We start from the raw sequence: 19,304 nt of genomic DNA, 5'->3' as shown, positions 1-19,304 counted from the left end.
TTAATTGTATTTCTTGTCATTACTGTTGTTATTATTACTGTTAATTTAGTTTTTAATTATATTGCTCTCTTACTACTCTTCTTTCCCTCTCTCTTCCTCTGTTTGTGTGTTTTTATTTCTTTTTTTTTTTTCCCCTTATTTTCTGTAGTAAAGCACTTTGGATCAACTATGTTGTGCATAAAGTGCAAGCGACAACCTCCGGTCTCAAAAGATGAAGCCCATGCGGAAGTGTTATAAACTGCAATTCATCGAGAATCCGCTTGAGGCTGGCTGCAGAAACACCGGAAACCACATAGACATGAATGGGAAAAAGACGATCTTTGCAGCATTAATAAACAAGTTTACAGCCTCATTAAAAAAACGGCTTGGCTTTAAGAAGCTAGTCTCTCTAATGATACACACTGTACAGGGGGTGAATTTTTTTCTAACGTGACGGTTCAGAAGATATTAAGATTTCAAGTTTTTGCCCAAATAAGGACATGACTGACGTGATTCCCGGTCGGGAACACATAGCTGTTGGCTAGGAGGCTCACACTACGTCATACTATGCCTGGTTGAGTTCCGCATTTCCAATATGGCTGCTGCCGTCGATTGGCTTCAAAACAGCTCTAAGGAACAGATGGGTGACATCAGGGATACTACCTCCATATTTTATACAGTCTATGGTAAAGTGCTATATAAATAAAGTTGATTTTATTTTATTTGAATAGTAAACCAATAATAAAAGCCTGCACCTAAATTAAAAATATTTTTTTATCTTTTATGTTTTAGTCACATGATATTGCAAATAATTTTGTTCTTTTGCTTTTCAAGGGCTATTTTGTAGGGAAGAGGATTAGGGCCACTGAGAAAAAAAATGAAGGTCCATTTTTATTATTATTATTATTATTCTGAGAAAAAAGCCAGACTTCTGAGATTAAGTAATTCTGACTTTTTTCTTAGAATTCTGACTTTAATCTCAGAATTCTGACTTTAATCTCAAAAGAATAATAATAATAAAAAAAAAATAAGGTCAAATTTAAAAGAAAACATTATTATTCTGAGATCAAAGTCAGAATTCTCAGAAAAAAGTAAGAATTCTGAGAATTCTGAGATTATTTCTCAGAAGAATAACTATTCAAAAAAAAAAATGATTCAGTGGCCTTTATCCTCTTCCATAATGTTCATACTTTGACTTCATCATATTACATTATCTGAATAATTGTTTCAACACCAACAGAACGTCAAATATAATAAACTCGCGTTTGTACCATTCCTCTAAAACCTGTGAATACAGATGTTATTCAGCCTGAGTACTTTGTCCAGCTGCAGGATCTGTTTGGTACATGTTAGTGCGCAGAGCTGGAGGGGAGTGCTTCCTGCTCTCTGATTGGCTGAGCAGAGCAACGTGTACATCAGTCAGCAAACAGGTAGCTCACATGTGACAGTTATCTGACTGTGAGTGTGTGTGTGTGTGTGTGTGTGTGTGAGTGTGTCCGCTACACGGAGCCGCTCTGCTGCTCTCTCTGCATGATGCTCTTTTCAGTGACTGGCTGCATGGTGCTGATTTTACTGTGAAGACTCAGGAGGAAGGAAAGTCACTTTAACTTCAAGGTAATTCTTTTTATGTTATGTCATTTAATGTTTGCAGGGTGTGTAACTAAAGTGACTATAAGTTTTTATCTCATATCAGTTACAACAATGCAGCATGTGTGGTTAACCTTTAGTTAGGAGAATCATTGTGAGTATTAATCTATGTAAAACAGCTGTAACTGGAAACTTTGAACAGGTTTAGCTAATCATCATATTAAATAGTGTTGCTGGGGAGTCCCTTAAAGTAGCTTGAATCCACAGTTAACACTTAATTGTATCCTTATGATTTATATTCAGGAGGTTCACTCTATGATAAGATTTTAAAAGCTAAACATGTATTGATTGAAAATGAAGTTTCAGAGCGTTTGCGGTGAATTAGCTGAGTGCTGTCTGGTCTCTGTGTGTTTGTGAGTGTAACCTTGAAATGGGCATTATCACAGGCCTGTGGGATAAGAGAGGGTAGATTAACACACCAACATCATGGAGTTTTCACACTGCAACAGGCTGATTAGATACAACAGGATGCAAGGCTGTTTGAATTGGAGAGAGGCTTCACGGCTGGTTTTCTTGGAGAACATCTCATGAGGAGAGCCACTTCAGTGTGTTTCAAGTTCAGATTTTTTTAACTTCTCTAAATCCCTGCTTTCATTCCAGGATAGTGGAAGCTGTGAGAACTGCACTATCACAAAAAAGAGAGAGAAGGAAAGGAAGGAGGCCGCAGGATGAAGTCCAAAGGAAAGGCTACAAGATCATCTAGTAGAACCTGGTCTGACCCAGATGCAGAGCTGGAACCAGACACAGAACCAAGCACAAGTGAGCAAGAGGGCTCAGAGGCCTCCGTGCGGATCAGAGGCTCCTGGAGAGGTTCCCTGAGGAGTGGGGACGGCAAGCGTCAAGGAGGAGGAGGCCGGAGACGCAGGCAGCATGGCTCCAGCAACAAGGAGCGCAGCGTCCGGCGACTGGAGAGCAACGAGAGGGAACGCCAGCGCATGCACAAACTCAATAACGCCTTCCAAGCGTTACGAGAGTCCATCCCCCACGTCAAGACCGACAAAAAGCTGTCCAAGATTGAGACCCTGACCCTGGCTAAAAACTACATCAAATCCTTAACCAGCATCATCCTGGACATGTCTGGGGCCTGCCTGCCTGCTGGAGGGGATCCATCAGAGGCCAGTGCTGCCAAGCTGCTCCAGTGCTACCAGCAGCATCTGGAGGATGAGGGGGAGGCAGATCTCACCCAGTACCTTACCCATGTGCACAGCTTGAGTCAGCTAAGCTAACAGAGGCTAAATCTGGCTTTGAGACTAGGAGGGACCCCAGAAACCTGTTTCCAAGTCAGACAGAGGTGTTGTGAAACATCTGGGGTCCAAAAGATATCCAGTTTTCTACAGGCATACTATTCTGGGATCTGGTCTTGGGGGGAGGTGCTCTGTAGGAACTGGATGGTTACAGATAACTGACCATAGAAGATGGAGGGCTGCCAAACTATAACTTGCAAAATGTGGAATTTGAGGACACACAGACTGACGACTGGACAGTGAAAACCTCATGGACCTTTAATGAAGTGTACAAAGACTAATTTATTACAGTACATTTTAAAGAGATGGGCCACTCTGTCTCTTCTCTTGTTTTCTTAAAGTTTGAGCGGTGCAAGAAAGTTGTTCTCTTTTTTTTGTTATCTTGTGATCTTTTTGTGTGTTTGTTATTGAGAAACTTACCGAAACCTAGCCTCTGGTCATAACTGTCAAATCCTGGAAGAGAGGAGAGGCAAGCAGAAGGACTAAATATTGAAATTTTGAGACCGAAACACGTGTTTGCTCACTTTTTTTTACTTTGAGTGCACGTATACTCGTCTTTTTACAGCTGGAAGGCAGAGATGATGTTTAAAGTGTTTGTTATTTGACTTCCGTGTCTCTGTGTGTCTTGAGGCAGGACATTGCAGTGAAAAGAAGAGGAACATTTGTTATCAATAAACTCATTTATTTATTGACAAGGACTGTTATTTTGATCATGCACAACATGTTAGAAATGTACTCCACGATGTTAAAAGAATAGTCACAGATACTACAGGCCCATCTCTTTACTCTCAACATTTCCAGGCTGCTTCATGTTCAGACAGTACTTTATAATGTGAGGGAGTTTAGGCGGCAGTAAATATAAAGTTATGCCACAGATGATGCATTTCATCAGTGAGTTTTACTCGTCAAGTCTTAACAGAAAGCTAATGTGTCAAAAACATTACCTTACATTAATATATTTCCACTATACATACTATATAATACTTTTATTTTACAGATGTACAGCTATTTTACAAATACAGCATTGTCAGTGTTTTCTGCTCGACATCAGTACAAAGGAAGTAGACGGCATGCAAACATTCTCCTGAGAAAAGAGGAAGGTTCAGTTTGATCGTTTTGACCACAAGACATCTACACGTAATTCACTCTTCCCCTTCTTTACATCACCAATCATTGCACTTTCTTCCACCATGAACAAAGTATCATAACGATCACATCATTTTGGAAAACAACATTAAAATCTTTATAAAACATCACTCAGCTGTTGGTACAAAGCTCGCAGCAACCACCACAGATGAATGAAGCCAGTGTAGTAAGTGATGCAGTGGTATGAGTGAAAAGTCAGATGTCAAAGGGATTACTTCCAACTTCTCTCAATTAAAGCTCCTGTGAGGGTTTCTTTAGCTGTTGTGAAACAGATTGAAATGATTATTTATGTGTCTTTATGAATATAAAAAACAAACAAAGCTATTAACAAGAAGAGTGACTCTATAAATAGTTATTTTTGTGTCTGAAACAAGCGGCAACCTCCGGTTTAAGAATATGACTCCTATGCAGAAGTGTTAAAAACTGCAGTTCATCGAGGATCCACTTGAGGCTGGCTCCGGAAGTACCGGAAGTCACATACACATGAATGGGAAAAAGCCGACCTTTACAGCAGAATTAAACATGTTTACAGCCTGGTACAAAAGACGAGTGTAGTCTGGATAGCTCATTTCTCGATCGGCTCACACTGTAGGGGTGGTGAATTTTTTTCTAACGCGGCAATTTCGAAGATATTGAGATTACGAGTCTTCCAATGAGAGGCACAGCTGCCTGCGGGAACACTGTAGCTGTTGGCTAGAAGGCTCAAAGCCCGCCTCTTTACGTCACAATAGCTCGACAGCAGCAATATGGCTGCCGCCGCCAACTGGCCTCAAAACAGCTCTTCAGAAACAGATGGGTGATGTAACGGATCCTACGTTCATATTTTATACAGTCTATGGTCTGAAACCACTGATGGGGGGGAAGCGTCAGAGTGATTGACGCTGTTGAAACAGCCTTTTATCACATGTTCAACAGTAAGGATTCTGGATTTGTGGTCAGGGATGTTAACAATCAATTGAGTACTAATATTACATTCAGCTATCAGAGAGGTGTCATTAAAAGTATGTTTCAATGTGAACTAACAAGCTGAAGGAGTCCTGGGCTCTCCTTTTTGGGGACACAACACCCACAGCTAATGACAGGCAGAGGTTGAGACACTTTTATGGGACATAACCTCATCTTTGAATATAAAGCAGCCAGTGTTTCTGCATACCAGTAACATCAGTGCCTTCTGAGCTGTATTTTCTGCTGCTGGACTGAAACTGATAATGACCTGATTGCGCTCCTGACTGACACTTGAACATGTGAACATGCTTGTTTTTCAGTGAGACCAAGTAGGCAGAAAACTTGACATTGTGCGTCTGAGAGACTGCATTTTTCTGTTCAATTCTCTTGTTGCAGCAATTCCAGGTTGAGCTTCTCTCATATATATGTCTGTTAACTTGTATGAGACTGCTTCGCCTGTTGGCATTGTTAATATTGATATGTGTCAAACAATATGTAGCCTATGCCTCCGTGTTCTGTAGCTGCATTTACTGTCAGTTACATTCGTTATGATGCATCAGAAAATAAAGCTGTATGATTTAGGGGGAAAAGTATCTAGTATCGTTTTTGTCACAGGAAGTTTTATTTTCTACAACAAGTAACTGATGCTTGATCGTTAAAATGTCCAAGGATGGATTGTAGAGAATACCTAGCCTTTGTATCGCTATAAGTGTTCTATTTGACAGTTTAAGAGAGCAGGATTAAACTTCTGTGAAGAAACACTAATTACACATGTACAGGACCGAATCAGCAAAGACCACTTTGTCCACATGGGGTGCCAAAATGGACACAAACTAAAGTACCTCACAGGAGCTTGACTCCATATAACAGTAGTACCACTGTAATGGATTAAGACTTTTTTCCTTGATTGACAGCAGATCACAACTATGTTACTTTCAGCCCATCACAACAGTTGTCACCACTTTACCCTAAATTGGATGTTCAGGGATAAAATGGTTCGTATAACTGTGGTACACAATGAGCCTAATTTTGGTGGTTAAGTCCTCTTGGAAACCTACACGAATATGAAAAAAGGCAATAAAACGTAGTCAGTGCAGACTGAATTAAACATTGTCCTGCCTGTTTGATCCAGTCTCCATTTTTTCTTCTGTTTCCAGAGTATTTGTGTTTTGCTCTGTGGGTAATATTCGTTAGCCTATTGCCTGCAGGCTACGGTGAAACTTCTCTGTTACTATGTATACAACACCAGCCCCGGAGCTGGAAGCATGCCAGTGATTTTCCCTTTAGAAAATAACAACAGAAAAAAAAATTGAGAACAAAGCCAACACAGAGGCGATGAATGGTTGGTGAAATGAAATACACTCAGGTCAAAAGATAAGAGGTTGTCTTCAAGGAGAAGGAGGCAGCATTAGCTTTGCATTTAGCACTGATGTTCAAAAGTCACTTTTTTCTGTTACACTGACTGCTGTGATATAAAGACTACCGGCTGTGCTGAGACTCCAGTGTTAGACAATGATGTGACTTTAAACTAAAAATACAACAAAGGTATAGTGGTTTCAGATTTGATTTGTACAGGAGGTGTGCACTTGTGTGAATGTGCGTCTGTTTTTAGCATCCCACAGCATCACTGTTGACCTCTGTGTTCCTGAGAGGGAGGGGGCTCGATGGTTGGGGTGAGGGCTCCGTTAGAGAGGGAAGACGGGGCGGCTCCATGGAGTTCCCTCTGACTGTGATGTGATCCCAACCGCCCTGAGGACAAGAAGAGAGGCAGAGAGAGACAAATCAGCTCCAGGGAAGGATTTCCTGTCTGTGATCAGCAAAAAAGGACTGACAAGCCTAATTTATCACGATACAATGTCCCTCTTAGATTATTAATGTTTCATTTGCAAGAACCACACCATCAGTGTGATGCAATTTGGACAAACCTCCTTAGAGCCCTACAGATAGGAGAATAGAAAGAGATGGAGAGAAAAGAGTGTGAGAGAGGTGTGCTGAATGTGAGATAAAAAGCTGAGGAAAGGAATAAGTTTGAATTTAGGAAAATGCTGCAAGAGGCACAGTTGAGGTGTGGTCCTGCTCCTGCTCCTATCCTATAAATCTGCAAACAGGCCTTGAAGATATCAGTTAATCCAGTGACAGCTGAATATTCAGATCTAATGTCATTTACTACTCAAACTGAAACAGTAGGTGGCAATATCCATCTCTAAGTCATTTAACAAAAATGATAAGGCAAGTTGGTGTCATAGTTTTATTCTTCTGAATGAATGTGTTCATTTTTAAAGTTATTGTATTCTATGTCAGCCCTTCCTCCTGTGGTCCATCATGATAACAGTAGGCTAAAAAAAATATGCAAAAGATTGGCCAAAATGAGGAGGAAAATGTCATCTCATAGAATTTCACAAAAACACTTATATCATGCATCCGTATTGCAAATACTGTCGTAAAGTTTAGTTTTGTAGTGAAATACCCCGATGCCGTAGTCCCATGACTGTCCTTTGGCCTCCATTGGTTGGACTCCGAGTCGATGACACACTGTTCCACAACTCAGACTGCGACTGCCCTGCACTTTGTCTGCTATGATCCACACCTACAACCCAAAATCAACAAAACTACATCAATCAACCACATGCAATGACTACTTATTACTTATGAGTGGTAGCTTTCTAGAGGGTTATGGTGGATTCATGTGTGGACCTATACTTTTAGAGAATATAACGAGTCATTAGGAGCTGCATGCTTTCATGTTGGAAGCTCTAAAATAGTGAAAAGACAAACTGTCAGGTCTGAACCTCTATAACAAACAGCTTGGGGTAAAACCTAGACATGGCATACAGCAGGGGTTCCCAATGTGGGGGTCGGGACCCCCTGGGGGGTTGCGAGACACAAATATGGGGTCGTGAGATGCCTTCCAGATTGTTTTTTTTTTTTTAAAGTTACTTAAAAACAGTACATTTTACCCATTATAGTAAAAAATGTAGACAAAAATAGTAGCTAAACTTGAATTAAAACCTTGAAAATAGAAAATGTAATGATGTTTCTGCTTTTCTTTTTGCCAAATGACCCCTAAGTTGAGGGTTAGTGAACAGTTAATTATCAAAAGCATCAGTAGCAGCAGGTTAATTCATAACAGCACTGGAAACACAGCCACATGCTCATATAGGTATGGTCACTTTCTGCAGACCAGCTTAATGAAGCCACATGAAATCACTTTAAGGGACAGTTAGGGTCGCAAGTCTTTGGCACATATATTTTGGGGGTCACGGGTTGAAAAGTTTCGGAACCCCAGGCATAGAGCATGCTTATATTTAACAACTCAGTATTTGTGTGATGCTTTGAACCACAACATAAATGTTAATGAATAAAAAACACATCCTAGAAAGAAGGCTAAGAACTCTGATGCAATGACTGCTATAACATCCAAATCTATCTTTATGCAACAAAAGGTGATTATGTTAGAAGAAAGTACCCTCTTGCAATGTTGATATATATGTACTGACCTGGTTGAGAGGCCCCACAGAGACCTTGCGTACATTATTAGAAATGTGTTCCCAGGAGGAGCCCTGAGGGTAGCTGGGCGTCACACCTTGCCGGTACCACAGGTTACCTGGACAATCAGACCACACATGATAATCAGGTATTCATCTTTGAGAACAAATTCCAGTATAACTACACACTTAGAAAAAAGTTGTAGTTGTCTCACCATTTTCATCCACTGTGTAGACAGAGGTTCTCCCCACAGATACCTGCTTCAGCTTCTGTTTTGCCGGGGAGGGAATGTGGTACCAGCAGTCTCCTGCAGAGGGAGACATACACCAAGTACAAGTGAGCATTATCAGTTTGCAGTGTTGGAGGCTCATGAGTGTCCTTTAGTCTGCTCATTTTGGAGAACATGCTATTGTTTCAGCTTTGAGAGCTGCATGAGTTTTATTCTCTGCATTTTAAAGAGGAATATCACAGTTTCTCACACTGACCTGCTGGGCTTTGTGAAGAGACTGATCCTCTGTGGAAAGCCGAACCGTCCCTGGCAATGGCCCAAACTTGGCTGGCTGCCCCGATGGAGATGGACTTGAAAGGCTGGTCGGTTCCTACGTGGAGCCATGAGGATCCCTAAGAGCCCAACAAGAGGATGTTATGGAACAAGGAATTTGTCACAAGGACTATACCCACGACACTCTGGTATTGAGGTCCTGAAACAAAACTATGCCAAAGAAGCCTCCATGAGGGCTAAAGATAAAGACTTTCACACGCTGTTTAAAACTAAGTCGGAAAGTGTGTCTGTGACCTGAACAGAAGAAATGAGAAAAGGAAAGTGTCTGTTGATGTGTGACTCATCAAACCTGTTCATATAGCGTTTGAATGTCTAATCGTGACTCACAGCAGGTGTCAGAGCGGTGACTCCCAGTCTGCAGAGCACATCTCCCTTGTTGCTGATCGCCCACAGAGGAACCACGTCCACGCTGCTCTGAGCTGCACACGGCAGGATGGTCACATCGCTCAGTGGTATGGGGGGGATTTCTTGCCAGGGTCCAGTGGTGGCCAGTTTGCACTTCCTGTTTGGGAGGAGAAACACAGCTCACAGGTGTTCTTATATCTGCAGGTGAAAAACCAGACCAAACTAGAAAACCCACGCTACACACAAACAAAAAATATAAATGTCAAGTGCAGTCAGACCACTCTGTACCCACTAAACAAACAGTTTGGAAGTACTAATAGGCCAGTGTTGCTTTTTATAGTACCTGGCCCATCGCCTGCGACGCACAAAGTCCTTCATCGTTTTATAGCCGTGATACGACCTACAGAGAGAGACGAGGAAGTCGAAGGACAGATAAATAATGAGTCATAAATCTAAGAGCAGTACAATTTGAACTAACCTACACATCCAGTTAGTCTGAGGAGCAGCTAATCAAACCTACGCTGGAAAATCAGCTGCAAACTGCCAGCCTTCTCTGTTTGTTCCCCCAGAGACACTGTAGTCTATGGCCCACTCAGACACCTGAAAACAACAAATAAGGGAAGTAAATACTCCTAACTCACTGGTATTTAGGCTGAGTATGCATGTGTGTTTGTACTTACCCAAGTCCACTGAGGAGAGGGAGGTTTTGTATTTGTTTTTGTGCACTCATGCAGTCCGGATGCGTCGCTCCACATGTAGCGGTCTGTAGGAAGCCCTCTTGAATAAAAGAAACAAACATAAAATACATAAAATATGTGTTTAAAATGAAACTATTGAGATGTTCTTCACTTATTAAAAAATCTAAAAAGTAGACACTTCAATTTAGACTCACTGAATAAGGGAATGTCTGTGTTGGAAACAAAGCAATTTTGCAAACAGATAAATCCTAACAGTTTCTTCTGACTGAACTATCCAGATGTATTTCATAGATTTGTGAAGTACAGACTCCCCTCTTTAACTTGAATCTCAGCGCTGTCTAGAGTAGGTACACTACCTGTTGGTGTAGCCAGTGACAGGGTTCCATCTCTGGTTTTCGTAGATGTAAACACTCTTAACATCCACCTGGGTGTAAATGTTGTCTGTGCTGCTGGCCAGGCCCTGGAAGAATCCTCCTCCGTAGCCCCCGGTGTAGACCCAGGCCGTGTGGTCGTAGCCAATCCCCCACACGATGCCAACACTGTTACACTCGATCATACGGAGGTGACCTCCGACCTGCCTCCAGAACCTAAACCCAGTGAAAAAAGATTCATAAAAGCAGATTGAAGAGAGATAAATACACAATGTTTCAAATATCACATTTAAAAAAAACAATCACAATTATTTAAAGCTACAAAAATACATTTTAGATTTGTTGTGATTCATTGGTCATTCTTACATCTGGTCACAGGGTGTGGGGTAAGGCATGGCCTCCAGAGCAGGAGAGGGCTCACTGACAAATATGTCCCCTTTACAGGTGATGGACCAGATGGCCTGTCTTGAGGGGGGACCCTGGATCCCTCTGGAGTCACAGCACGACACACTCAACAATGCAAGCTTGAGATTGTGGCAGAAGGACAGAAGACAGAGTGGGTCAGAGTTAAAGTCACATGAGAAGAGATCACATGAAGTGATAATAAGGAACTGGCGATTCAATCAAAGAAATGTGTGCCCATAAGAAGAACATGCAGCGTCAGTTTGACACAAAATAGGATCATTCTAGTCTCTAGAAGTGAATGCTGTGCAGTACACATACTTACCCAGTCATGCATTTCTAGCTCTGTAGCTGCAGCCACTCTGATTGGCCACCTCTGTTTGGTCCGCTCAGGAGTGTAGATGGCAAAAGTGTGTTTGTAGTCATTCAGCACAGGAACCAGGATGGTGACCTCGTTGATGAAAGCATGCAGGTACTTGAGAGAGCAAAGAGTAGAAAAAAGAAAGAGTAAAAGAAAAGAAATAGAGGAAGAAGATAGAGGAGAAAAGCAGTAGTGAGTGTGAGAGCGGAACAGCAGCGATGATTCATTTAATGACTCATTCTATTGCTGAAGGTATCCATTGTCTATCGGCTGGCTCTATGAAAACCTGACTTTGTCCTTGAGTTATGAAAACAAGGCGACTGAATAAACTCTAATCTTTGTTTTACAAACACAAACACTCAGTCTTCACCTTCTTCTCCTCGTAGAAGTTGTAATAGATGAAAAGGATGCCATCCTTGTTGCCCTCTGGTCCTGAGAACTGCTCCAGGGCAAAATGAACATCCGTCCACTTGTGTGGCTTCCAATCTCTCCACCACTGCATGGTTCCTTTCTTCATCCACACGGACTGCATTCAGGGTAAGTGTTGGGGATTCATGATTTATTCATGATATAAGGAGCAGAAATATACCAAACAAAGAGAGAGACGGAATAAGTATACCCTAACAAATATCCTGAAGTATTAGAAAACTAATTTTACTTCAATATACAGCTTGTACCTGTTCTATAGCTTGTTCATAATGCCTGAAGTTATCCATCTCTCTTTTGGTCCTCTCATTGAGTTGCTCAAAGATTTGTTTCTTCCAGGCAGCTGTCTGTGCTGGCGTGACAGACAGACTCATGGAGTGGACGGACTGGACCAATGCTGCGAGAAATAAGGAAGAAAAATCAATAATTGAAGAAAGGGGAGAAAAAAATTAACTGATTTTGAACCACAACATTAGGCTTCCTGCTGACATGAGACTAAAAGACTAAAAGATTCTCTTTCACCTCCAGAACAAGCTCACTTCTATAAGGCACTGATTCAAACTAAAGTATCGTATTGAACTCACAGGAAGCGTTCATGGGGTAGTTGAACCAGCTGAGTTGGGAGTGACTGTCCACAGAGCACCCTCCTCCACTGACCCACGCCCACAGAGGGTGCTCGTCTGCCCCATACGGGTCCTCCATGGCCAGAGTATATGTGGCCACTGATGACAGGCTGCATGTGTCAGCTGTGTCAAGCACTGCACCGGTCTGAGCCTGCTGACCCTGCGCCTCCTCCAGATCCACATTACTCCACTGGGAGTCAAGAGGAGCTCCTGATTGATTGGAGGACACAGCTACATCATCAGAGGGGGCTTTGACCTCTCCCTCTTCAGTGATGGTCTCCTCCTCTAAAACAGCTGGAGCGGTCTCTCTGGAGCTCTTTCCTGGTTCTCGGTCAGAGACGAGTTCAGAGATGAAGCTGTCGCTAGTGACTTTGGGGATGTGAGGTTTGGGGGTCTCTGTAGGCTGGTCTGTGGGGGCTTCGACAAAGGCCTCTGGGCTGGTGGACGTGACAAGGCAGTTGGCTCCATCTGTGGATGCTTTGTCTGCGTCTGATTCCACATCGCTTGCTGCTGACTGAGCCTGAACCTCACCACAGAAATAGCATCCAGCACTGTGAAGAGGAGGGGAGGAAGAGGAACAGGATTTATCTTTAATTGGTTGCCCAGCAGAAAATATGATTACAAGAAATGGAATGTATGCTGTTGACTGCTTCCTTTCATGAGTAAAGGTCCAATAAAGTGTAATGACTTTTCTATGACACATCTTTTTCAGTGATTGTTTTATGCCTGTCTGTGGTTGAACAAGGATAACATATTTATCTTGTAATATCATAAAATGTATATCATTTAATATAATCACACACAAACACTGAGGGCTCATTCTTCACTCTGGGACGTGTACTAGTTTTTCCAGTAAATCTCTGTCTCAACTTTTTGCATCCCTTCCCAGATATAGCACAGAACCTATGAGCCAGTTCATAGCATAGTTAGGGTTGCAAAATTCTGGGAATTTTCAAAGTTGGAAACTTTCCATGGGAATTAACGGGAATAAACCAGGAATTTACTAAATTGAAAGATGGCTCTAAATAGGGAACTTAAATATAGTTGGGGAAAATATATATTAGTATAATCCTGACTAAAACAACCAGATTTCATGCAAGTGCAGTTGAATATCTATATTCCTCAATCACTTGCACATAGCACACTGCTTACTGCAGGGCTATTGAGACCACGCCCCCTACATGCACTTTTTATTTGTATGTTGAATGGGAATTTTTGGAGGGAGAGGGACTCTTTTCATTTAACATTTTGAATGGGATTTTGTTGGGATTGCATTTTTGTTAATTTTTGAAAGAGTTGGGTCGGGGGGATGAGTAATATTTATGCAACATTCATGTTTTTTTTCTTCAATGAAAGAATTGATTGTTCAATAAAATATTTAACACTTGATAAAGTTCCACATACAAATACAACTGTTTTAATTGTAGTATTTTGGATGGATGTCTGCTTATAACAAAACAAATATATATGCTTGGATATGATACCTTTCCATTAAATTGCCCTCAATTCCCAGTTAACTCCCATGAATTCCCAATTTGGAATATTTCCAAAATTCCCCAGCTTAACTTCCCATGGAAACTTTCCGGAAATTTTTACCCCTTTACAACCCTAAGCATAGTATAAAAAAACAACAACTTGACAGCTCCACAAAGGTGAAGCCAAACATTTAGAGATTTCCCTACTGACTGGCTGCAGTATAAGACATAAAGCCCACCTACTATGTATTAATATAGTTATTATTTATAGATCATATAAAAGGGGTAACATGGCCCTGCAGGTCAGCAGAGTGGAGGACGAATGGGGAAAGGAAACCTAATGAACATTAACACCAGAGTCATTAAACATTCCGTGTCATAAGTGTCCACTTCAAAGTAGTCTCCTGTAGTCTCTGCCAACCTGGGCTTCTTCTCTGTTTTATCAATAGGTTAAGTATTTGTTCTTGTTCTTTAAACCTACTGGCCAGACTCTGGCTCCAAATCATCACCAGTGAGATTGTCTCACCAGACAAGTTGTGACGATTGCAGCCTTTAAGATAAAATCACCAGCTAACAGTACATCACAGTGAGGTCTCAAGTGTGGCATTCAGTAAACCACCGCCTCCTTTACAATTCTGCAGAATCAAACAACCCACTGAAAGACACTTCATGGAAACTTTGTTGTCAGCAGCCCATCACATAAGATGTGGACTGAGATCAGTCTCTAGCATTGTGAGAAAGCGTCTATATGTGTGGGTTGAAGGCCTCCCCACCTCTGCAGGCTGCTTGCGCTCGCACTGGAGTGTGATCGGTCTCCATCTCGGGGGACGCTGATGGACTTCCAGGTTTTCCCACTCAGTTCACTAGAGGTCACACCTTGTCTGAAGTACACTGCCCGATCTTCAAAGTTGATAGCAAACACCTGCACACAACAGCAGAAGCTTACTTAAACACTGGGAAATGCCATGACTTGACACTAAACGTTGTGAACAAACAAGAGGAGGCTCCTTCATGTGTTAGATCGTAAAAGATTTCTGTAAAGTGTGATGTCACTTTGTTGAGCGTTCACCTGATCGTTAAGTCCGACGTTGATCATGATCATTTCTCCCACCATGTTGATCCAGCCTGAGCCACAGGGGTTGTGGGAGTTCACACCACGTCTGAACCAAACCTGATGAAGCAGGAGAGAGGGGAGAGAGGGGCTTTGATTAAAATGGAGCTACCCTCAGCCACTTGTTCCCCTTTCTTTCTTTCTTTCTTTCTTTCTTTCTTTCTTTCTTTGGATCCCCATTAGCGCAAGCATAAGCATCGGCTATTCTTCCTGGGGTCCAACACATATACAATCATGTACACTAACACACAGTCAGCAAAACAAGACAAACAAACCACAAAACAAAAACAAAAACTGCCCCTCATAATGAATTAGAAAACAACATACAGAAGAGAAACAGATTGGTCATTCATTTGGCAGATGTCAACACAAAACCATATTAACAAGTAAATTAATTTCTTAACCTTTACTGTGCCTCGAGATAATATGATGTACATCCACACATATATGAATGTACACATGCACATTTAATAAACACAAATCATCATCTTAATGATCACTTATGTTACTAGGATCACGTGTTATGACATATCAAATCAAATACAAGAAAAGGGTAAAGAAGACAATTATCATTATTTCACTCTTATCAAAGAAGCAGTTCTACCTTCACCCAAGTTCACCGAGTTTATCAATATCTGTTTTCTTGTTTGGTAACATGGGTGATTTTTCATTATGTTTGATCAGAGACATGAAGATAATTTTTTAACAATAATTTGAAGCAATCTTTATTAACTTCTTGAGTTATATGAACCGGCAAAGAGTTCCACCCAAGCATGGCTCTGTATGGGACTGTTCTCTGTATTATACCTGTTCTCACCTTCGGTAGAATGAACCTTTTTTCTGTTGCACATCTGGTTTGATACTTAAGTTGATCAAACTGAGAGCATAATGTTTCATACAATAACTTTGATGTCCGTGTCACAAATATACTTCTGAGAAAATGTAACAAAGCATAGGTAGATCTCTGACTTACCCCAGCCACCCAAGACTGTTATGCATGTCCCCTTGATAATGCAGTTTTTGTGTGTGGCAGGTTGTAAGTGGCAAGTTAAATTAACAATGAAAGCCTCAACAAAAGCTAAGCCAAGCTCTTGCTGCAGGGCCATCATAGTACTGTGTTATATGGAGAGTTGACTTGTATAATGGTAATAATATCATTTAGGAAACATTCACATCTTTATGAATTATTTAAGCGGGTTAATGTTTTATTTATTTTGTACTTGTTTTGAGGAGTTTTGTCAATGAACTGTTCATATTTTAACGTGTTAACAGATTTACTTACTTTGTTATCCTTGGTTAAAGCCCAAACAACATTGACTCCCACAGCTACATGAATGGCACCAAAATCTGGACTAGGAGAATCCACCAGCACCCAGGAGGCACCTGACATGAAGAAGATATCATTCTTAATACAGACAATACAAACTTTTTAGTCAAACTGTGTGCTTTTCCCATCACTGAGCCGTCGTACCTTTGGGACAGTCTCTGCCGATGCCTTCCCTGACAATAAGCTGCCCCTCCCACAGCACCGCCCAGACCAGATCTCCCGGGCCACAGCTGATCTGGACCACCTCCCCAGGGAGAGGAACCTCCTCCCACGAGGAGCCTTCAGGGTTGTGGTGACAGATTCCCTCTCTGAACCAAACCTGGACACAGGGAGAATGCACATCTCAGAAAATGGGATGGCATACTGTATGTATAAAAGGACGTTAAATACTATATTGTGACACTTTCACTGATTTCATTTGTGCAAATTGAAGGCCGATCCAAATTTGAAGTGCATTTCTATGAACACCTTAGGCTAAAGTGTGTGTAGTTTGTGTGTAAGTGTGCGGGTGTATGTGTGGGATACCTTGCCCTGCAGGGACACGGCCCACAGTGACAGCCGTCCTCCGGGCTCCTCAGTGATCTCCCAGCCTCCACAGCTGATGTCGCTGAAGGGATCTGGTAGAGACGTCTGCTGTGAGGGGATCTGTTAGCACACACACAAGGAGAGAGGTTGGTGGAAAAACTGAACACAACACACACACACACACACACACACACAAGAACAACACACACATAATGCACACATACAGACAGCACTGACCTTGGCCCAGGTGTCCATGGCTTTGTACCTCCTGTAGCGGAGCCATCGCCTTCGACGGACGCAGGAATTCCACTTCTTGTCTTTGGTGTATGTAGCAGGAAAGTCGATGGCGTAGCTCCACCCCTGTAAATATAAACACAAATAAAAACTGTTATCAAAACCAAACAGGATAAGAAAGAAACAGACTTTAAAGTAACAAGACGCAAACAAATTAAATATTGGACACTCACTCCTTTCTCTGTGGGTTCTCCCTCAAAGTTTTCATCCACGTACCAGTCGCCCTCCCACTCCCAGCTACTGGAGGAGAGCAGGAAGTCGTCCAGCGGCTGATGTTGCAAACCTGTGACATCACTCCACTGCCAGCGGTCGCTTGGCAACAGCCGCTCAGAGAAACCATCAACAGGGTTCCATCTCTGGCAGACAGACAGAGTGACAGAGCATGTAAGAGCTTACACGTGGTTTCAAACAAACAAACATGACACGCACATGACTATCTACTTCCTTATCCCTGTGAGAATTAAATGAGGCTTAAATGTTTGTTTTTATTTACTGTGCTTGGATTGAAATTGGGTTCAAAATGCTTCTTATTAACTTGTTAAGACACTCAGCTTAAGGAGCGACAGAGGAAACAGGACTTTGCTTTATGAGGATGTTGCACTAACATTTACAGTCATCCACATGACAAAAGTCTAAGGGGAAGCCCACATTTTCTATTTACTTTGGCTATTTTGAGCAGGGAATAGTGTAGTTACAGACAATTTAAAGTAATCTTGAATCATCTATGAACAAAGTCAGTTTAATTAAAGAAACTTATTTGGGGTAGACACAAACCTGGTTCTCGTAGGTCTCTTCCTGGTAGCGGACCGGTAGGTCAGAAGCGTGGACGTTCAGGTGGATGCTGTTGTCACAGCCGATGCCCCAGCAGCACTGCTGAGCCGCCGTCACCCGCTTGAACTCCATCTGGGCGTCTCGACACTGCTCCCACTGCTGCCCCGCCGTGGACAGGCTGTAGACCCGCCCGTACACGTCCACCGCCCATAGCAGGGAGACGGGCATGGCTGCACTGGAAGCTGGGGAACAAGAGGTAGAGAGTGGGTGAATGTAGACAAGGTAGCCAAAATACTGTTTCTCTGCAATGTTCAACAATATCATCTGTACTGTTAGTTCTTATATCTAATTGTACATAAAAGTTATAACTAAGGTGCCGTTATAGCAGCATAATTCATGTGAACTATTTTAACACTTTCCTTATTAGTACATTTGACATTTTAAATCTTATGTTGAATCCAAAATGTAAACTGAAAAGTTTTTATATATTTGATAACATCATATGCCTTTTCCTGCAAAATAATGGCCATGTGTATTTCTAGTGATATAACACAGGAAAGCATTCAGGCATACTAATGCTCTCATATGATGCAAACAAAGCTTCCTATGCTTTATGGGAGCTTCCCTTTAATACAGATGTTTTTTATTATTTGTCAAAATATATGGGTGTGTATGTATTGCGTATGTGTGTATGCCCATTCTACCCGAGAATGCAAAACAAGGATACAAACCTCAAAACCAGTGCTTAGAATCCCACATAGGTTATAGGAGTTGAGGTGGCACTGATCTGTTTGTTTACACCTGCTTTATAAAGTGTATATCTTTCTCCACCCTGATCATTGCCACAACAACACCACGGCCTACACTGCAAATATGACATTACATTATTAAGTCATCAATGCAAGCGTTGCTAAACGATTGATGTCAGCAGTCTCCATTTCACAACACAGCGTAACCCACAGGGATGCTGATGCTAATAGGCGTATCCTCAATCACCTGCAACACAGTATACTGTACATGTAGCTAATACTAATACAAATACTAATCCAAATAGGCATAGATGCACATTTCGAGTGACAGCACTGTGAGTGCATTCAAATACATGAAACTATGTGTGTTGTTTATTACTGTTTAACAGAGTATCCAGCTGAATTTAGCACACTGCAAACGAGCTAGAAATGAGCGTTCATAGGTAATATATTACAGGTGGGGATGAAAAGAGGGTCAAATGTAAGCGGTAGGTAGGATAATACTCAAAACAAAGGCACAACGTAGAGTTAAAACACACTTAGGCTTACACGACAATACCCAGCTTGTTTTTGGTGTAGGCTTACAGGCTTAGCTCTCTAGAAATAGCAAATTAACAGAGTTTAAACACACCAACCTGGAGCTTCCTCTCATAAAGCGTCGACAAACGGCGCAGGTTGGACGTCAACACTGTTCATTCAGCGAGTGCAAATGAATGGAACAGCTGCTAAATCATGACGGGCGCGGGTACCCCTCTCTGATATTCACATCATATTTCCTCCCGACGTGAATCCGGAAGCGCCGCTGTTCCTTTGTTCC

The 19,304-nt window shown here is 41.8% G+C and overlaps 2 protein-coding genes across 2 annotated transcripts; one reads left to right on the top strand and one right to left on the bottom strand.

Moving 5' to 3' along the window:
* The first annotated feature begins 1,405 nt into the window (after window positions 1–1,405).
* Window positions 1,406–3,562, top strand: bhlha15 (basic helix-loop-helix family, member a15). The gene is made up of 2 exons (XM_034708121.1): window positions 1,406–1,593; window positions 2,227–3,562. The coding sequence occupies exon 2, from the start codon at window positions 2,295–2,297 to the stop codon at window positions 2,850–2,852; it is 558 nt and encodes a 185-aa protein (XP_034564012.1). The 5' UTR covers window positions 1,406–1,593; window positions 2,227–2,294; the 3' UTR covers window positions 2,853–3,562.
* On the bottom strand, window positions 3,532–19,302 carry tecpr1a (tectonin beta-propeller repeat containing 1a). The gene is made up of 24 exons (XM_034708119.1): window positions 19,123–19,302; window positions 17,742–17,980; window positions 17,141–17,323; window positions 16,911–17,033; window positions 16,674–16,793; window positions 16,293–16,467; window positions 16,104–16,204; window positions 14,780–14,881; window positions 14,484–14,632; window positions 12,197–12,786; window positions 11,864–12,009; window positions 11,557–11,712; window positions 11,151–11,300; window positions 10,790–10,947; window positions 10,409–10,639; window positions 10,035–10,131; window positions 9,875–9,954; window positions 9,698–9,754; window positions 9,337–9,511; window positions 8,933–9,068; window positions 8,662–8,754; window positions 8,459–8,565; window positions 7,429–7,548; window positions 3,532–6,710 (listed from the first exon to the last, which is right to left on the bottom strand). Exons 2-24 carry the CDS (start codon window positions 17,964–17,966, stop codon window positions 6,570–6,572), a joined length of 3,615 nt encoding a protein of 1,204 aa, XP_034564010.1. The 5' UTR covers window positions 17,967–17,980; window positions 19,123–19,302; the 3' UTR covers window positions 3,532–6,569.
* Window positions 19,303–19,304: the final 2 nt, after the last annotated feature.

This window comes from Notolabrus celidotus, chromosome 18 (assembly GCF_009762535.1).
Source record: "Notolabrus celidotus isolate fNotCel1 chromosome 18, fNotCel1.pri, whole genome shotgun sequence".
Lineage (NCBI taxonomy): Eukaryota > Metazoa > Chordata > Actinopteri > Labriformes > Labridae > Notolabrus > Notolabrus celidotus.
The sequence above is the reverse complement of the archived record's forward strand: the minus strand, read 5'-3'. Positions and strand labels throughout refer to the sequence as shown.